General features: G+C 42.0%; 2 protein-coding genes across 2 annotated transcripts; both read right to left on the reverse strand.

Moving 5' to 3' along the window:
* Positions 1-1,364: 1,364 nt before the first annotated feature.
* On the reverse strand, positions 1,365-4,824 carry LOC115328018. The gene is made up of 5 exons (XM_029989094.4): positions 4,756-4,824; positions 4,256-4,318; positions 3,447-3,459; positions 3,297-3,340; positions 1,365-1,759 (listed from the first exon to the last, which is right to left on the reverse strand). The coding sequence occupies exons 2-5, from the start codon at positions 4,302-4,304 to the stop codon at positions 1,443-1,445; spliced, it is 423 nt and encodes a 140-aa protein (XP_029844954.2). The 5' UTR covers positions 4,305-4,318; positions 4,756-4,824; the 3' UTR covers positions 1,365-1,442.
* Positions 4,825-18,693: 13,869 nt separating this feature from the next.
* LOC115327953 lies at positions 18,694-20,511 on the reverse strand. The gene is made up of 4 exons (XM_029989021.2): positions 20,463-20,511; positions 20,360-20,372; positions 19,264-19,289; positions 18,694-19,022 (listed from the first exon to the last, which is right to left on the reverse strand). Exons 1-4 carry the CDS (start codon positions 20,509-20,511, stop codon positions 18,694-18,696), a joined length of 417 nt encoding a protein of 138 aa, XP_029844881.2.
* Positions 20,512-20,995: the final 484 nt, after the last annotated feature.

The following is a 20,995-nucleotide window of genomic DNA, read 5'->3' on the forward strand; positions in this document are numbered from 1 at the left end:
TGCTCAGTCCTTAAATTGAATAAACCATAGATTTTCCTTTCATGCACGAAGAAATGTTTGATATCAGTAACTAGAACTTTATATCTTGTAATGTAACGCCGGCAGTACAGTTTTCCTTTTTTTCTTGTTTTTCTTTCTATTCTACCCAACCCCTTGCCTTCTCTTCCCTTCTGATCCTCGCATGCGGAACGTTTGTAGAACTACAACGTTTTTTTTTTAATTACTACTTTATCGTGTGCCGGTTTTACCATGATGTCACAAATGGGGGGAATTGCTGTTGTACCGGTATTTACGCCATGACTCAAGCTGCATAATATTATTTAACATAAAGATTGAACTTTTTAAAAATTTAGTTCATCGAAAGTGGCTTAGAAACCATAGAGTTCAATAAAAATACTAACAACAACATTAAAAACACATGTTTAATATTTAAAAAAAAAGCGTCTTCATAGTTGGAAAATTAGCATTGCCAATTCCTACAATTTTTGCAGGTTGACCGCTTGAATTCAACCCGAAACGTCGTAGGATGATTCCCGGAAGACATTTTGTGGCCAATAATTGATTTTATTATTTTACTTTTCCATAGTTTTCCACCATATATTTACGACAGGTAACGACCAGCTTGTCACACTCTAAAAAATGCCCGTGCGTTTACTTAGCCGCAAAACACTCAACGATCCAATCACTGCGATCTACGAGATCAGCTCAGCGAATGATGAGGCGCAACATCTGTTTGGACCTAAATATGAAGTCTGCTCTGTGGCATCACGCAATCATGCTTTCAGTGCGTAATGCCATAACGCAAAGTTAATTTTGAGGTCTAAACAAATTTTCCGCCTCATCAATCGCTGAGCTGATTTCATAGATCGCAGAGATTGGAATTTTGAGTGATTGTCGGGGAAAGAGACGCGCTGGCATTTTTTACAATGCACCCTTCCGCTAAAGATAAGCCTTTTGTAAAACAAAAGAATGTTTGCGAAACAACGTTTCTTTTTTAAAAAGATTAATTGCTCTAGATTATATGTTTCTGTAACTTAATCAAATTCTAATTATCCGTCTAATGTTTGAGTTTCCACGCATATAAGCAGTTTATAAATAAAAACAAAAACAAATTAACGACTATATATTTATACACAAAACAAATAACCCAATAAAACCCCGAAGATTTTATATTTTTTAACTTCGGCATTATATATGAAAAAGTATAGCTCACATCATGCCATCTTTGAAATTAGTTACATTGGAAATACAGTTTCGAGCTCAGGAATGGTTCAAAATATGCGCCTAGCTGCTTTGTAGTGGTGTCGTGTGAAAATGTTTTGATGAAATAACACTGCATCAAACTAATATCACAACAAAAAGTGATGCAAACTTTGTTACTCATTTATTTTGTTGCAAAAATACATGCCCGAAGGTGCACTAAAATACAGTGTCAACTGTAATTAGCCGAGTGAACCGGCGACAATGCCGGCAACCTTGTTGATTATAACAGCCTTGGCGACCTTCTTGGCTGCACCGGTAATCTTGTTTCTCCACTTTGCCCACCCGTAGGCAGCCGCTTCGTCGTCGTATTCATCAACACTTTCTGTTTCTTGGGCAAGTTCCTCGGCCACGCCGACCGCCACTTCTTTCAGCTCAGCATTCAGCAAAGCAAACTCCTTCTCCTCTTCCTCAGTGACAGCTGAGTATTTGCCTTGTAGCCATTTTCCTACTTTCTCAAGCGTTCTTCCCACTTTTACTCTCCACGCATATTCATCATCTAAAAACAAGGGTAAAAATCAAATCTTACTTGAGATAAGTACATTTGAAAACGTATTCCACATAAGCTGCTATAAGCGGTAAATATTTGTCCTAAAATAGTTTTTCGGCTAGTGGTTAGACTACTAAAATCCTTCTAAATGAACTTCATCAAGGCAAAATTTTGGGAGAGCTTGTTCATTATTATTCAAACAGGGAGCACCGCGATTCGCAAAGGACAGAAAAAAAACAGTGCACAGACATTCTGCTGTGACTGTGCCCTTGTTTTTGTCCTTTGTGGAACTACACTGTTTCCATGGTGATACTGATAAATAAACAATGATGATAGCTAACTTTCATTTCGTGCAAATCTATACCCATTTCTTCTATATACGTTATGAAGGCGAAAGTGGGGAAATCTACGCGGCAACACGATGTAGTCTTGCTATGTTTTGGCAGTCGTACAATAAAATATATTAATTTTCTCGGCATTTTATTTCAGCTACGCCAACATGCGAAGCAATCTTCAATGCTGTGCAAATAAGAATGAATAAACATGTGGATGAAAACGAGATTAATTATTTATTTTTATTTTTGCAACTGTCGCCAGTCTATCTATTACAATTGTCAACGACAATGTGCGTTTGACTTGAAAACGGAGAAAGATACTTTTACACCTAAAACGTGATATAAAGCACATGCCGAATTTAGTATGAGATCGCTTATTTTAAAGATATAGCGCCGTTGTTATGTTACTCTCGTGTACGGTATATGTACTATCCCAATTAAACACGCGTGGTCTTAGGAAAATGCAAAACAGTGTCTTGTTAAAAAAAAAAGAACTGTTGATTGGGGAAAATACGCGTCCATGGCATATTGACCAAACAACTTATCTTCGGCAATTATCCCGAATGTTTATATTCCCCGACAGTCCGGTCTCACTCAGTTATTTGATAAATGTCAATTTAGTGCTCCGTACTTATACTGACTAGCATTTGCGCCGCACATTCCCGTGATTGCATAAGCATCAATTATGCATGTTAATGTTCGCCACAACTTCATAATAATTATTGATACTTATTGCCTTCTTCATGGCACAAATGTTAGATTATTTAGACACGATTTTTTTTTAAACGATGATCACCACTCTAAATGTTATCTTAATATACCTTTGATTTCAACTGAAGAAAAAATGGAGAACTATGCACTCTGAAAAACGCCTGCGCATATGCTTACCCGCAAAACCCTCAAGGAGCCAATCTCTGCGATCTACGATATCAGCTCCGCGAATGATGCGGCGCATCATCCGTTTAGACCTACAAATGAAGTCTGCTCTGTGGTATTACGCATTGCAAATCGCCATGCTTGCATTGCATAATCCAACAGCACAGACTAAATTTTGAGGTTCAAAGAGACGTTCCGCCTCAGCATTTGCAGAGTTCACTTCGTACATCGATGGGACTGGCTCTGCGAGTGTTCTGCGGGTAAGTAGACGCGCAGGAATTTTTTAGAGTGTGCGCAGTGCTAAACTTTTCACACGCAAGAGTGTGAATTCATACCTTCTTCGGTGACAGCTATCTCGTCGGTTTCTTCTAACTTTTCACTGAAAAAAAAATTAATCACATAGATTGGTCATTTTGTAAAACTTAATTTACACGAAAGTTTGAACTGCTCGTAAGACGTTCTGATATAAATTTGACCATACTTACACAGAAGCAGCATCTGTAAGAGAAAAAAAAACGAAACAACATTGATTAGTCTTATTGATTGATGGGATGGCACTTTGACGCCAATATTTTAAGACTAATCAGAAATTTGGCTAGGTGTTTCAGACAGTGCTCATATCGGTTTTAAATAGAACTGCAAGCCTCTAACTTAGAATTGGCAGGAAAAACAAAAACATAAAATATTGTACAAAGTAAAACGTTAAAAAGAGCTGCATTGGGCATGCAGCTCTTTTTAAACTCTTTCAAACTATCACACTACAAACTAAATTTGCACCCTTACGTTGATATACGGAATTTTTAAAACGTTGATGATAAGTGTAGGAACCGAAGACAGAAGAAAAGGATTTAAACTGTGGCATGGAAAGAAACCAGTAAGCTAGTAAGTTATAACAAACATGTATTTATTATTTATCCAGCTAATAAATCTTCAACGATGTAATGTCTACAGTAAACAATTTATTAAATTGATGTAATTGAACCACAAATTACTAGTTTACAGAAGAAAGTTAGTATAGGTACATCGAGATGTTATTCAATAAAAAAAAGGCGTTGATAATAGCACGAATCTCTGAAAGAAGCAAAACTGTGACTACGCGAGAGAGAGAGAGAGAGGTGTAGCTGCAGTGCCTGCGCATTTGATTTCTAGTTGATAATTATAAAATGGAATGCCCGTTAAACCAAATATTTTGCATTGGATTCTGTTAGAAGCAGTTTTTTAAGCAGCCGTCTTCGAACTGACTGTGATCATTTTGTAATAAGGGTTGAAACGTTTTATAAACATTATTACTCACATGCCAAAGCTGAAAACGAGAGTAACAGGAGGGAGGTGGAGAGCCTCATCCTGATTCCGCTGCCTGAAAGTATTGGGTTCATATGAGCAAAGAGCGGGATTCTCAATATATTAACGGTGCTTCCACTAAAATATATATTACGAGGAGTGCGCAGTCTTGTTTCACCTGTGGAGGGTGAAGCCCATAAAACAATTTTATTTTAAATATACGAAGTGTTTCAGGCATATAAAGTAAATAGGCAACTTGATTTCAAAATAAATTAAGGTTATTTGAAATTTCACATCTAGCTCTTTCAACTCAGCATCATCTAACTGGTCATCTTCTAATTGCCATTATTTTGAGCGCTGGAGAATAGACATGAGAACACTCATTTATATATTAAAAACACGTTGCGGCATTTTTCACTTTCGAAGGCAATAAAAGCACGAACTGCACTCTTAAGTCTGACAGTTCTAGGTACAATGTGTTAAATATAGAGTCTTGAATGTGAGACGACTTACCTCGGGTTTGTTCGAGATGTCACTGATCAAGTACACCTATCCTTTCCTTATATATACATGCAGTCGTACCGCTCAAGGACCAGTGAAATATTATGTCCGATATTTATATAGATTACGGTCCAATTATCTTTGCAATTAAGACCTTTCCGAACATGCAGTAATCGCCTACTGGCTCTCAGGACAGCCCCGATAACGTATCATTTCGGTTACTTGTTGGGGAAATGTCCGGTCTATCAAAGTCGGAAAAACCACGCACATGCTGACCACTTATATCAGTTCGATAAGTAATAGGCGAGCGAGTGCATTGATATTAAGATGAATAAATACGTGATATTTTGTATGGCGCATTTCGAGTTGAATATATATATATATATATATATATATATATATATATATATATATATATATATATATATATATATATATATATATATATATAGAATTGATTTCATATTTCTTTTTTGTTGACTGTTACGCTGTACCAAACTACGGTTAATATAACCTTTTCTTCAGAAATATTATTGTTCTGTATGTCCTATTTCTAAGTCAACTTAAAAAAAAAATAGAATCTGCTCCCTACAAGAGCCTTACAATACTGATGCGTATGCGTTACTGAGAGAAAATTATCATTTTCCCTTTTGGTTCACGGTCTTGTTTCTTGAACATTCAATAATCATGTTGCCTTTCATCAATGATGCATTTAAAGATTATTCCTAAATTTTAACCTTCTTAGTGAATTATTGGCTTATTATGATACTTGTATAAGGAAGTGGTCTCAGGAAACAGATGAAGCAAACAAGCTTTTTCATAAAAGTCGTATATCCGGGCGTTTCCACACTGAGCATGTGGAACTAAAAATGTTCATGTTTCGGGGAGAAAACACATGTTGACAGTGCCATGCTACCGACTGGTAGCTGCACTACCGTCAGCGCTTAGCGGAACAACACTAAGTACAATATGTAAAGAAAAAAAACCTTTTACAAGGTTCATTTTCACCGGAAAAATTAACTACGTACGCTTCGCCGAAAGCTCATTTTCCACCCAAACGTTGCGCTAGAGGTCTGAACGCGATGCCAAAGTTTCAGCACTAACCGTTTTCTTATTTAATAATAATAACCGATTTTCTATACATCTATTTGGGAAAATGGCGGCCGACAGAGTTCTCGACTACGGGGAGCTGTATACGGCACCGGAAATCGAAAACAGGCAAAAATTGGCGACATTTTCACTTAAACACATTCAGAAAATAATTCTTAACATTTGATGAAGACATGTGTGTTCGTGATGAAACATTGGCAACTGGTTCGGACCTCTTGCTCTACACTTGGATGGAGAATGAGCGTTCGGCGATTTATAGTTTATCTTTGCGGTTAGAAAAAAAACTTTAATTTTTGGGGGAAGACACTCGTTATTTTAAAGCCGACCGAGGCCGATGGTGCAACCCGATGTTTCCAATCAATCCGCCACAAAAGTGTATCCTCACAGCGATTGGTGTCTTTGTGGTGTTGTGATTACGGGCTACACCAATCACCAAAAAGAAAGTTCACGATCACTGCGCATTCACAGCGCTTTACCGGATCAGTCCGCCATATCCAACGCAAAAAGACGACGAGTGCGGTGACTACGAACATTTGGCGCTGCTCAATCGACTCCGCCAGCTTGTAGCGTCGGCTACGATTGGAAGGAAAGTAAAATATGGAATCAACTTTAAGGTATGCAGTTACACATCTGGAGTAACGTTTTTATTTAAAAAAAAATGACATCAGAGACACGTCATAGACGTCGTTGAAGATTTCCGCGCAATCTTGTAACTGACCTCTTGTCTTTACACCTTTATTCAGTACGTGATGCAGCACACTCATACTAAGGGGTCGAGTGTACCATCTGAACAAAAGGAAGAGCGAAACCCGTACACTTGCGTGCATTTTGTTTTTCAAGAAAAAAAATGCGGGAACTTGGCTGTTTACAGGATAGATTGTTTTTAACGATTCAGCTTTTTACTGCAGTCAGGGCGGCAAAAAATACACGGATCGAAAGCGCAACATTTGGTGGCTCAGTATCGGTCTTTCCCTCGGTTGCAATGCCGGTGAATAAAAAAGTCGGGTGTGCCAAACCTTAGAGCATAAAAGTTTTTCGTCAAACATGACGTGTCGTAGTCACCATGTACACCGTCTACCTTATTACTGCAGACGCGCCGATTGCGACCTGTTTGTACGTTGTACATACTGAACGATCGTACTGTGTACGCACAGTTCTCAACAGTGGACAGGCACTCAAGATGACGAGAGGGTTGACACAATTTTAAAATTTTGACTTACAACAAAAGTGCGTAATTTAATTAACTGCGGATTTTTGTGTTGACTTTTCAAACCTATTTGGGGCATTTAAAAAGTGTCATGTTAGCAAAATTGTTAACTTTCGCTATATAAAGTTTTCTTCATCATTTTTTGTTCAAACATTTATTGAGTGGAGTTCACTTTCAAGAGAGCTATCTCCGCTTCTGACGACGATGTTTCTTCAGAAAGAAACTGGAAGTTGTATTAAAGTATAGAGCGTAATGTTCGTGTTTTTTTATTTTCTTTCTTGTCTATATGCATGCATTTTGAATATGCTCATTATCTGCACGCAATCTATGTATTCATCCTCCTTGCATAATACCACCTTTTCGTGTAAATGAATTTTGAATATGTTCATTGTGTGGACGCCATCCATGTAGCCCCTGCGTAATGCCTGGCGGCACAGGAGGTACTTGTATAAATGAATAAATAAATATATTCGTAAGAATGTTTGAGCGTTTATCTAATTAGTAAGTTCAAAGATATTATTTCAATTATGAACTTTCTGGGCATCATAAAAAACCGCTAAAAAAGCCTGCTTGACAAAAATCTGCTTATAAAAAAACACTTATTTTGGAACCACTTTTAAGTTTCGATTTCCTATCAAAACGAATCTTCGGGCCAGCGGTCTACTTGTCATTAGATAAATTGCTAAACAATCACCTCGCCTCGCTTCCAGAAAGAAAAAAAAATATAGCATGTGCCAAAAAATGAATGTTTTCTTTTTTGAACGATATTCCAACAACTATAGTTTTGACACTTGGGTTCACATTCGTCATTTGAAAAATTCACTACTGCCCACGTGAATTTCACACTTTGACCACGCTAGCAGGACCACACGCGCGCCCAACTACGGTTTAATAAAACCTATAAAATTTCATTTTTTAGTTCTGCCCGGTCCAAAATAAAGAAAATTGTATACACTAAAAAAATTTTTTATGTTCAGTCTTCAGCCAGAATAGAGTCACTGGAACTTTTTACTCTGGGAACCAGAGTAAAGAATTTCATTCACTCCGCTTACCGTAAATAAATCCCGTAGAATCCTGTTCTGAGTGGCTGGTTTAGCCCATGGCGGAAGTTGTCAGTTAGCTAAGTTGGATATAGACTGAAAACACCTACAAACGAATATAAGAGCTTTCCGCCTTACCACGGGTACGCACGGGCTGCAACTCTGGTCATCGATCAGTTAGGACCGAAGGGAAGGTGCGTTACGTTTCTTTATAATGTGGATGCTTGGGCAAGTTGGTACTTCATGCTTGGATAGAACAGCGCGGATGAACAGCCACACTCACATGCACACAAGAAGGAGACAGAGCGCTGCGAGTCTGTCTCCTTCGACTGTTCATCCGCGCTGTTCCATCCAAACGTTTCTTTAGTTTTCTTTTTATATCAAGTAGCCGCTAATCTGGTTCGCCAAAGAAGATTGTCGGCTCGTTCTCTCGCTCCGGTTGCGCAGGTGCAGCGTTTAAAACACTACGCCTCTGTCGCTAAGCCTAACACTCGACTTCAATAGGCCTGTTCGATTCGGCCAGAAAGTTCTGAACTAGTTCTGTCCGAGTTCAGAGGAGTGCAGGAGTCGTGCAGCGGCGGCGCAGAACCAGTGCAGCCGCCGCGCTAGGACTGGCGCTGTGATCGGCTTTCCGAGCGGAAGCGCTGCATGGGTGTCGTCTGCATCTGTTGGCTCTTGTTTCTCCTCGCCACGTTGGATGCGACCTTTATTGAGTCGCGGTTTGATGAGACCATTCGTGTTTCCTTAGTTTTAAAGTATAGTAACGGAATCTTCCCTGTGAATATTTTTTTATTCGCGGCTACTAAAAACGTTTTCTGCACGAAATGTGTTTCTGTCTGCATTTTTAACGGCTGTTCAGTTCATCTCGTTTCCATAAGCGCTCGTGTCCTTCACATTCATTTAGCAACAGTAGATTCATTCCAAGTCTCCCGAGTTTCGCATTTCGACGATAGGGTCGCGGCATCAGGATGATTTTGCGTCGGGAGTCACTGGCGGCAGCGCGCGGTCGATAGCGGTCACCTCGAAGACGAAGGCCTGACGATAGCGTTTTGGCCAATACAGTTATCAACCGTAACTTTGGCGTCAAGCTGAAGCGTTTATGCTGATTCTCAAGAAAGACCTGCATGGAACTACCAAGCCAATGCCGATTCTCGGCGCCGTTTTTCCCAGGTCCGTTAGTGGGCGTCCAGATATCAGCGGACAAAGCATGCGGTATTATGCTCAGCTGCGGGGCATGCGAGGGCCAATATACTAAATTCCAGACCTCTGCAATGTATCGGAGTCGTCAGAATGCATCCAAGAGCAAGTGAAGGCGGGGCCTATCAAGAGGGCACTACCTTTCCCGTGTTGCTAAGGGAGAATATCAACACTGCGGATCCCCACATAGCATCAAAAAGAAACAATTTACGTGAGCCAGTATTTCAACACTTACCTCAGGGAGCCAAACCTAGACGAGCAGGTGCCTAAAACGCTTTCAGAATACAATAAAATTCCTACCCCAGTTATGATATCAATTCCGCGTCCACCGCGGGTACGTTAGTATCATAAATGAGATGAAATGCAACGTCCGTATCGGCTTTATTGTTATAGCCTCGTCCCACTAGAGCGACAAACACCGGTTTTTGTCCGACGACACCACAAAGTTCCGTGTCGCCGATGCTGTCCCACTGCAACGACCGACACCCGCGACAATCGCCGACAAGCGCCGACAAACGATCGACGACGGACGAGTTCTTGTCTGTCGTTGGACTTGAAGCGCAGCATGCAGTCCCACTGAGGAACATCTCTCGGAGACAAACTTATCCTCCTCGCCCGTTTATGCCTTCTGTGGCCTCCCTCCCACCCTTCTACCCTTCTTCCCGGAACGAGAAGCCCTTGGTGCCCTTGGCGGCCACTCCTCATTCCCGGCCCCGCAGTTCCGGTCCCTGGATTGCACGTAGTGGTCGCGGGCGCGGCTTGCTGGCTGGCGCCGGGCGGTCGTGTTGCGAAAGGGAATTTGCTGTGGCTGGTTTTGCTCGCGAAAATTTGGTGCGCGAGGTGGTGCTTCAAGACGCCGAAGTCTACGCCCCTGCATCAGGATGGATACACCCATGTGCGAGGACTGACCAAAGTAAGACCGCTCACCACGAAGTAGGACACGACGTTCCGCGGCAAGCCATTCCGGCTGCAGACGAGAGACTTGTCATCACGTTCTGTGATAATCGGGATGCCGTATTGTCCACGAAAGAGCTCCTGCCCTCGATCATTCGAATATGAAGTTATAAACATCCTCAAAATCAGCGTGAAACTCCGTGGCGCTCACCTAGAATGGCTCGAACGGCCCAAAAAAGGAACGATTCGTGTATTTTTAGTTCGGAAAAAGTTTGGTGTCGATTGTCACGACTGTTTACGGAAGGTCGCCAACGGCAAATGAAGAGAAGCGGAAGCTTTAATCAAGAAATAAAGTAATCATCTCCACTTTCACCGTGTTTGTCGGCGCGTTTTATGCCCAAAGAGCAAAACACGAAAACCGCGTCGCCAGACTCTGTTTGTCTGTGTATTTTGAAGTGTTTTGTTGACAACTCCAGTCCCACCAGGAAACAAGTTTTCTTGTCCCCGTGTTCTGCGTCGTGTCCGCCAGGTGGGACGGCAGACTCCGACAAACAGGCTGTCTGTCGGTGTCGTCTGTCGCTCGTTGTCGTGTGTCGCTGTCGTTTGTCGTTGTCTGTCGCTCTAGTGGGACGCGGCTATTAACGATCGCAGACATTTGAGCAAGAGCTGCGAAAAATGGCACCGCGAGCAGAGACGGACGAGGAGTGTCGTCTGCTATCGTCCTCTGCTCTTTTCGTCTGCTTCTGCACGGACGCTGAACTGACTCTGGAGCCGGTGCAAGATTTTGAGGAACTGGGTCTGAACTCGTTCAGAACTGGGATGAATCGAACGCGCCAGTTCAGCGGCCGTGCAACTTCCGGTTGAATCGAATGCACCAGTTCCTGCACTGCTGAACTAGTTCAGCCAGTTCAGGCGAATCGAACAGACCTAATGTGTTTCTAGACGAGAGAGAGGGAGAGTGAGGAGAGAGAGACGAGACAGCGGGGAGCAAGTCACGGAGCTCTTGGAACCTGTGTCATCACAGACCGAGAAAGTGGATTGAAGAGCTCGAACGAGAATGAACGCTACACTGTACACGCTTCGCTTCGACCGCACAGGGCAGCCACATATTGCGGATGGGTTGGGGCTAACGCCCCTGACTAAGAAAGGTAGTGCCATTGCTCCCTCCTCCTCTTTAGCGCACACCTTTTACCTTTATGTTTTGCTTTTTTACACCCGTGCATCGATGTAGTGCCGCCTGGATCGGGCCAAGATAGCAGACGGCCTTCCTATACTTGAGTCAGAGCGCAGTCAAAGGCTCAAAGACACGCACGCGCGCAAATACATACACACAGGCTAAAAGCACACTGTCACGGTCTACCAGCCTTGAAGGATGGGCTCAAAGAAAAAAAGTCAATGCAAGCGGTGACGTTGCACAGTCGGCGTTCTTTGACTGGCGGCATGAGCTCATAGCATGCACTGTACTCCGACATCATAGGCATTCCTTCTCCCTCCTCCTCTGACGCGCACACCTTTTATCTTCATGTTTTGTTTTTTGCACTCGCGCATCGACCGTAGTGCCGCCTGGAACGGGCAAAGACAGCAGGCGGCATTCTTCAAAGGGTGGCGCTACTTTTCCGTATAAAGGGGCTTTAGTTGTGGCGCGACTGCTGCGCCGTAACTCGGTTCTGATATGAAGTGTGGGAGTTTCGGTACTCCTGAAATATTCAGTGACTCTTAGCCAAACAAGAAGGCAGCCAATCATGTCAAACAAATAAAGTATAATCCTAGTGAATTACAAAGCTCATAAACCGATTGCATTTTAATCTAGAACATGCAAAAAAACCGTGAGCAAGCGAAATATCAGGGTTGTTGTCCTTCGCACGTCGCACTTTCTTCAACTACTTGTACTCTTAGCTTCATGATTAGCTTGAATGTTTATTGTTTGGGTTGAGTGGCTTTCTTTGTGCTCTACACGATTGAGAACTAACGAAGTGTTTTAGAATGCGGAATTAATCCGACGTTGACAAGAATACTCGAATTATTAAATGTAGGTTCACCTATTAACCTTAAATAAACCTAAGCGCTTAAAAGTGTTGTGTATGTATTCTTGATATTTACTAAACTGCTATCTACAATAACGTTTGTACTTAACAGTCTAGGAAAGTAGTTGTACGACTGATATATTCACAGGTTTAAGTAACGATTTGTACGTTATCGGTAAATACGTATTTCGTTGAGAATGATATTCACTTGTAACTTCTTTTTTCTCGTTCAACAGGCCAAAAAGAATTTGTGGCGCAAACGAATATAGCCTTTATTCATGATAATTGGAATAGTCGTGGTAGCCTTTCCGGTCACTTTGAAGGTGTTCTTGGCGTTTCTGTTTGTAAGATACCTCTCCGCCCTTCTCCTGAATTCATTATCTCTGAGCATAGCAAGGTCATTTTCATGCTATCGGCGCTCGGCATATTGTAAATAGGAATGCCGCGAACCTCCCGAAGTTCGAGCTCGAAAAGTTTCAAAATCTTCGAACCTTGCGCCTGGAATTTGAAAACTTCGCAACTTTAGAACCCCGCTGAGGTTCGAATTCAAATAATTTGAAAATGCACAGGTTTCTGAAAGTGTGAGTTCGAAAATTCCGAATCTTTTGACAAATATCGTTCAGAAAGTTATACCGTTTCAAATTTATTTAAGATTCAAGGTCGAAAAAATTGAATATTTCTAATTCTTTCGAGGTACATGTTTAAAAAGATCGAAAGTTTCAATTTTAAGTTCTCTGTGTGAATTGCACGGATGGAAATCAAATTCCGCAGTTTCAAACTAAGTTTTCATAAACTCATCTGAAAAAGTCGCGAAATGCGCCACTAATGTTACGGAAACGTTGCCCATTTCTCTTACGCCGTGAATATACTCCTTCCTTTCAGTTCTGTAGTACTGACGGTACTACCTGTATTACTCGTTATTTGTCGTAAGTTCGTAACCTATGAAACAAGCTTTGAACTGGTTGAACTGTTCATCAAAATTTGCTGTGGCGGTCAAGTGAACATACTACCTACTAGTTTGCAAACTAGTAGCAATCGGATGACACATCGCCTGAATGCAATGATGGCGTAAGGCAACTAAATTTGCATGACATCGCATTTACATAAAGGCATTCATGCTTTCCGCAAACTTTAGTTGCTCTGGGCGTTTATTCTCCGAGGGACGACCCGTGGCATGGAAAAAAGACTGAGGACAGGCACAGCACTCGACACAAGTCTAGGTTGAGGAGAACGCAAGCAGAATAAATAAAGGGCCCCCCCCCCCCCCCCCCCCCCCGACCTATTACAGGTAATCAGGTCACAACCGGTTGTTATAGGGCTAACCATATTGCCGCTACCTCGAACTTTTCTTCTTCGATGAATCCAGATATTGGCCATTCTAAAATGCAGCCGGTTACTAATCATAAGGATATAAGGGCCGACTCAGCGTTCGCTCTATCGCATAGGCGTCGTTCTCCGCATGTGTCTTTCCTTGACGCGAAAAACTCGAGGGACTTGCGTTCAAGAACAACTAACGGCTGCTAACAAGGACACTCCCAGCGAAACTCCTCGATTGAATTTCAAGCCTGCAGAACAGGGATTGTGCGCAGTACCTCTCCCGCGCACAACTCCGTAGGTTGCCCCGAGGTAACCTCAGGGCAACCTACGGAGTTGTGCGCGGTAGAGGTACTGCGCGGGAGTAGAAAGAAAAAGGTTTGAGCTACGAGGCCGAGGCAACCCCAAAGGATCATTCAGTGCTTTACAAGCGCCGTTGTTTGTGGCACGATGAGCGCAGTAAGACTCTGAGTGCAATTTCAAGTCCACTTCACACATTGACATCTTGTGTTAATAATATTTGTTGCCTCAAACCTATGGGGGGGGGGGGGGGGGGGAACTTGGTTCGAATACTGTCCAACTTTTGTTCAGACGTTCTAAGGTCGTCGAATTTTTTAACTCAAGAGGTCGAAAGTTTAAAAATCGTCGAATTGTTTAGTGTAATCAGATCAAAATGACAAATTATATAGCGCTAAAAATTGTAATTTTCAAAACAATCGAATTTCTCAGCGCCAAATATAGAAAGTTCGAAAATCGCCTAATTTGTTTATCTAAAACGTTCGTGGTGTCAAAACTTTGCGAACATTTCGAAACTTTTGGTTCGATCTTCGAACCTTAGTTTCGCAAAACGTTCTATCTCTATTTGTAAAAGCATTCCCTAGTGAAAAAAGCTATAAGCATCAGAAAATTTTTGTGACCAATAAACATATATGAATCATTAAAGATATAAAATATTATATCTGAACCATATAAGAAACTTATAAGAAACATCTCAGAAGTTTTTTATAGTGTTCTTTTATGTTGTTATATATTCGTATGATACATACCGTATTCAATCGACTAGTAGCCACACTATACTGAGCAAGGTCCTTGCGTCTACTTTCCCGCGCAACAAATATATATCCAATCACTGCGTTGTGCATAAATAGCAGCAAATAACCAGATTGGGAACACAGTTGTCCATACAAGTGCAACATTCACAGATGGTATCTTCGCATGAAGACGTTATCTCTGTCCTGTAAACAGCTGTAATTATGCTGTCAATAGCGGTGATTGGCAATCTACGTGCTCTGCGGAAAAGCGAACCCTCAGGTTTTCTTCACAAACAATGCGGTTATTGCTCGAGTAAATACGGTCCCTGGTAGCACACTTTCTTGGTTTAGCTGAGGTAAGGATTGGCACTCAGTTGTGATAGCTTGGCCACGAATGGCCAGCCATTTACGTCTGTATGCCAGCCTGGCGTTTCACAGTCTTTCCTTGCCCCAGAAAGACACGGAACTACCAAAGAACGTCTTTCCTGGTTGAACAATCAAATTCCTTGGTCATTGGTGGCCAGGGTAAACAGGCCGCTGCCAGTACTGGATGTAACCTGGCTGTCTATTGATTTTCCTCGGTCAGAGATGGCCAAGGTAGCAATGACTCTGCCAAGCTTTGAGGTTCCATGGTGGTTCATAGGAATCCCTGGTCCGCTCAATACCAGCAACAGCCATTGTTCGGGCATGTTGCCAGATTGAAGATAGGGTGAGCCAAGGAATGACCGGGAATTGCCGCTGTGCAATGTTCCTTGGCTCAAGTTCGTATTTCATTGGAGCCAGAATGCCCGCTGAAAGCCACTGTTATTCTATAGTTTGTTTTACTTTTTTTATTCGTATGAGCGTTTTCTTAACATATGTTTGGCAATTTGTGGCACGAGGCCTCGCACTAGAAAGTGGCGTTTCAGTGCAAAAAGTCTGTTTTAGCTAGAGGCATAAAAAAATAACACGTTTTCTCCTTTGGAAAAAAAAAACGATTTGAAAACAGTTTGGATATGAACACGCCAAACCCGAAATGAACTGGTTGTAGTGGAATTGTACCGGGCAAATAGGAAATCAAAATGTCTAAATTGGTCGAACTTGAAAAATGAACTGGCCAAGGTGGCAGATGTGTTGGCTGAACTGTCAATTGTACAGTTCAAACTGCTAGTTAACCAGGCAAAACTGGTAGCTTGAACTGGCGACACTGGTGTCATAATGTTCAAGTTGTCCGCAAACAGTTTGAACTGGCAGTCGAACTGTTCTAGCTGGCAGTCAAATATTTACAACTGGCAATAAAACTGGTCTCACGGTATCTAAACAAGTCATACCAGCGGAACTGGAGAAAATGCTCGTTGAACTGGCAAAGCTAGTAGTATGCCCAGTTTAAAATAATTAACCATTGGAATCAATCCAATTGGCCTTTTCATTCGGATCGAGTTCGTTTCACTCTTCCTAATTTAACTCCTAAGCAAGAAAACCAGATTAATGACATTTCTTCTACATGAACGAATTGTGCTTTTACACCCCAAAGGGCTCACAATGAAAAAAACAACTATTTGACAAAACAACTTTTACCAATTCCATAGGCAAAGATGTGTTTCTGGAATGAATCATGCCACAGCTAGCAGAGAAAATGTCTGGGTTTTACAGCACATTTATTATATGCAGATGTCACATGAGAGAACAGATGGGCAAATAAAAGCTTTATTTTTACGCATGTACAGTTGTAACTAGTTTGCAACAATAGTTGGAGGCAGGTCAAGAATTCAGTGATGTAATCGCCTCGTAGAAGCTTATATATCCCTCTCCCAGCCAATCGTTCCCGCTTGAACTTTTTACCGCGGCTTTTATCCACCCTCGCTTGCATCGAGAAGCAGCTTCCGGGGCAAGTGCCCGAGGTGGGGACAGGTGGGAAGCCTCCCTGTTATGTTGGAAAAGCGCGGGAGAAAGACCGCACCAGCAGGTGAGTCAGGCGCCTGAAATGCGCCAGTGCCCCGGGACCGGAGGTGATGCAGTGTTTCCGCGCGCAGCGCGGATGCCTTGAAAGGGTAGAGCTGCTCACGTTCCAGGACAGGGAGCGCGCGGGCCAATCAGCGCGGCCCTCGCTCCCGCTCGGAGCGCCAGTTTTGAGATGGTGGCGGTTGTATCAATTGTAATTTCAAACCCCCCCCCCCCCCCTAAAAAAAAAACAAAAAAACAAAAACAAAAAAACAGATCTGGCGTGACGGTTGGTTGGGTCGTTGGGTCTTTGTTTGCGGTGCTGTTCACACTGTTCTGCTTGGGGAGGTTGAAAGTTGTCTTTAAGCTGTGTTTGTATAAGATAGTTTGCCGGAACCTTGAGTGCTGCCTCCGCCGATGGTTCCTCTGGCTGATGACGTCCTCCACCTTTTCCCCTTACTCGCGGGCGAAATGGCTGCATCCGGCGCGGGCAATGGGTCTTTCGCTACGCGCCAGCGAGCCAGGTAAGCAGGCTCGACCATTTGGATTCATTTTCATAATCCGGTGCATGTGAAACTGAACCTTTCTGCAACGCGATTTGGAACAGCTATGCTAGTAATACAACCGCCAGCGTACATGCAGCTTTAGAGATCCTCTACCACAGTGGTTGCGAGCTGCATAGCGGCCGACAGACTGGGGAGGCAGGAAGGGGGTTACAACAGCAGGATATTTTCATTCCTAGGCGTTACTTTGCGTAAAGGCTGAACTGCATGTAAGCGATTCAGCGAGCGACGAGAGTCAGCGACGAGCGGCGGAGATTTCCCACGGTCGCTCGTCGTGTCGCTCGGTTTTTGGATTTCTACAAATCGTCGCTCATCGCCTTGGTCGCTTGCTCCGGTCGTTTTCAGGCGGTTTGCCGCGTCGTGCGAGTGTCCGAACGACAGCCAAGCGGATTGTCGTCGCTTGTCTCGTCGCTCGCCAAATCGCTTACATGTCGTTTGTTGTTAATTGCCGGGAGACTGGCAGCACATGTACGATTGGCACATGCTTCCATAATCCCTCTTACCGTTTATGATAGTGCAAATTTTTTTATTCGTGGCATTAGGTAAATACTATTTTAGAACAGACGGGTGCAAATAAATCTGCCATTGTTCTAATTACTGATGTTTATTCTTATTTCAGGTGTCTTCGGGTACTGTTAGCCACCACCGGAACCCCGACACTGCAGAAGATTTGGAGAATCTCGCCAACAGGCTTGGACACATGAATAATATCATGACAATTTTTTTTTGCACTGTAAATATGTTTCTATGTTTATTTCTGCGGTCTGCAGTATGTATCTTTTTTAAATAAAGCGAATTTTATTATTTTACGACCTGTATTTTCAATGGACCAGTTGAACTAGTTTAACTGCATGGAGTCGACCAGTATAAACTGTTGTACAGTATTACCACTATACACATTTTCACAGTAAGGCCGGTATGCACAGTTTCATAGTAAAACCAGTATGCACAGCTTCAGTTTGTCCAGTTCAACCAAATTAACCAGTGGGAATAATCCTGTTTAAACTGGCTCAGTTTGCAAAATTTTTCAGTAGGGCCGGTAGCTGCCCTGCTGGTCCGGGTTGAATTTCTATCGTCTAGCCAAGCTTGGCTGACCCCTCTGCCGCTAACCTGACCCATGCTGTATATACAATAGCGAGCCAAGCTTGGGGTACCACTGAGTTTCCCGCCTGGCCCAGGCCATAATTCCAGGGTGAGCCACTCCATGGCTATACAGGGGACTGCCGGTGGTCGCCAGACTGGCATACCAGGATGGGGCTGCCTAGCACCATGGGGTGAAACAATCTAGGCACAGTGAAACTTCCCCGGCTGCCCAGTCTGGCTCAAGCTTGAGCCGGTCGTAATGTGCTGCTTGGGGTATATGTCTATTAGTTAGGCTCAAAGGTTTTTTTATATAAATGAGATTTTTGAATAGGGTGCAAACTACATTTATCTGAGATAAGCTTTTTATGTCCTTTTAGCACCTCAAATTTGTATGGCACGCCGAGGCAACAAGTCAGACATATTTTACATAAATCAAACGTCCAAACTTTTGTTTCATTATGTACGTAAATTTAATATGTATCGTTCATACCAGCTCAGCCCAATACCGCAGCCTTCTTTAAAGCCATAGGAAGCTGCGCTATTCTTAGAACCGAACAAGCTCTAAGACTAACCGGGGATTTGGCCAATAATTCTGCCAAATCTGGAATTCTTGCACCTCATGTTATTGGGACTGCAGGGCCTCCTTTTCTTCCTTCCTAGTCTGTACTCATCGGCACCATCGACGGATTTATTTCCAGCCTTCTTCAGGTCCTCGATGATCGCCAAAATTCCAGAAAGGTCGTCTTCTCTACCCCTGAGAGCATTTTTAAGCTGTTCGAGGTTTGCGTAGAGCTCGTCCTTGATTTTTTCTGATGGTTCGACAGTCCATGCTTTCTCCAGTTCAATGCGCTCTCCCAGGAGCTTGGAGATGGTTGTCATAAGCTCTGGATTAAGATCTGGAATATCTGAAAAGGGTCAGAAAAGCAACTTAATAACTCAGGCCTGCCTTCTCTTCCAATTATTTGCTTACTAAAGAGTTGAAATTGAAATGTTCATAACTCAGCACTACCTTAGCTACCACATAATATCGCAATCAGTCAGTGGTTTTGTTAATGTATATGTAGTTACTTTAAAATAATGCATAGCATCGAAAGAAACTAAAGAGTCATATAGTTAATTCTCAAAATAAACACTTACCATCTTCAGTATCGAAGGCAGGTGTTCTGAAAGAAAGTAAATTCAACTGGTTGGGCAAACGAATGCTACGAAATGTCCTTGAAACTGAACCTATCTCTAAAATACCTTCGTATAACTACACGGCTATAACTACTCGTTTATTATTCTGCAAACTAATTTAATTTGTAATCAAATATTTCAGATTTCCAAATAAATGTGCTATACTGATCGTATAAAACATATGTTACGATGACGCTAAAAGACGAACTCTCTGGCGGCGCTGGTAGTGAAATATGTACGTATGCATTCATCAAGTACCTACCCCTGTTGCACGCAATGAATAAAAATATACTGTAGAGTTACGCATTGCAGTCATATTTATTGGAGGGATTTTATCTTGCAAGAATTTTATGGTCGCCAGCATGATTTTATTTTTTATGTCAGTGCTTGGCCCCAGCGTTTCCAGTCCTCGGATTACTTTAAGCATACGTTTGTTGAAGCACGTTGAGGCATTTATTCGTTATTTTGCTACAAGGCATATATACAATATAGTTCCCTTATATAAGAGTTTCGTTTTAATTGGACCGGCCGTAGCGTAGAAGACCGTGATTTAGCCGTTTTATATTAAACTGGGACCTTTGGCGAAACAATGAATAACAACGAAGCGCAGCGATGCCATAATAATCTAATGCAAAAGCGTAGATTTTTACTTATTTCATTGATAGAGCCCTCTTGATTTTTTTTTAATTCGCATTAGCTCGGTTCTAGGCACATCTGCTAAATTAAGAAAAATATGTATGTTATATATTCATTCGCAGTGTACATTTCTAGGTTAAGGAGCATCAAGCAAATACTTATAAATTAATACAGAACGACTACGAAATCCACAGAAAACTTGGTTATTCTCAGAGGGGATCTTATTTAGTTCATTGGAGGTCAAACTTGTAACTTACCACGCGCGACAGTTTTAACCGTTATTTAATGCAATTATTGTTTCATAATAATTTCTCGCCCGCGAGTGACGGAAATGTACAAACCGCTCTCAACATATAACAATTGCCGAAAAAACTACATTTACACAAAAAACAAAAGTTTGAATACCTAAAGGAATACTTACAAAGATGCTCCCCCTATAATAAGAAAAAGAAGCAGATACAAATTTAGTGCCAAAGTAAAAAAGTAAGTTTATATAGTTAAAATGTTTGATATAAAGCACGTACATGACACACTTGTTCCAAACAAAAGGAGAAGCCCAATAAATGGTCCCATTCTTTCAAACCTGCGGAAAAACATAGCTTGTTTGAAATTGACAGCGTTGTACACATTCCTTCAATACAGGTGCAGAAGCCCGTCAATGGTTATTTCTCAATCTTGGAACGAGTTATTGTTAGAATTCCCAGTGGTATGAAAGGAACACGTTCCCATTTTATTTCTAAGGTTGTAACATGTTATTATATGCCATGCCAAGCTAACCAAAAAAGTGTTTTTATGTTCGGATTTAACAAGGCATTCAGAAATATTGTGCTAAGCGTTTGATCCAAGAGAAACATTTGTTTTTCAGGCACATGTACATTCCAGAGCTTATTAGATGCGCGTAGAAATTTGTGGGTATAATTACGATGTTATACAGCAGATTTTTTATTTCTAAAAAGCGATAAAAAGCCGATATGCCGATACACAATAAAATTCAATAAAGGTCAATTGATCTGCCTAGGTTTTGCTGTTCTGTGCGTGATGCGTTATTTCATCTTCT

Source organism: Ixodes scapularis, unplaced genomic scaffold, assembly GCF_016920785.2.
Source record: "Ixodes scapularis isolate PalLabHiFi unplaced genomic scaffold, ASM1692078v2 PGA_scaffold5__190_contigs__length_132052651, whole genome shotgun sequence".
NCBI classification, from domain to species: domain Eukaryota; kingdom Metazoa; phylum Arthropoda; class Arachnida; order Ixodida; family Ixodidae; genus Ixodes; species Ixodes scapularis.

Bases quoted from the DNA above. Each gene is read 5' to 3' on its own strand.
- LOC115327953 (XM_029989021.2), bottom strand. From the start codon at position 20,511: ATGGGACCATTTATTGGGCTTCTCCTTTTGTTTGGAACAAGTGTGTCA. The intron at 19,023-19,263 runs GTAAGTGTTTAT...CAGATATTCCAG, and splicing joins TGCCTTCGATACTGAAGATG to ATCTTAATCCAGAGCTTATG.
- LOC115328018 (XM_029989094.4), bottom strand. From the start codon at position 4,304: ATGAGGCTCTCCACCTCCCTCCTGTTACTCTCGTTTTCAGCTTTGGCA. The intron at 1,760-3,296 runs GTATGAATTCAC...CCTTGTTTTTAG, and splicing joins GATAGCTGTCACCGAAGAAG to ATGATGAATATGCGTGGAGA.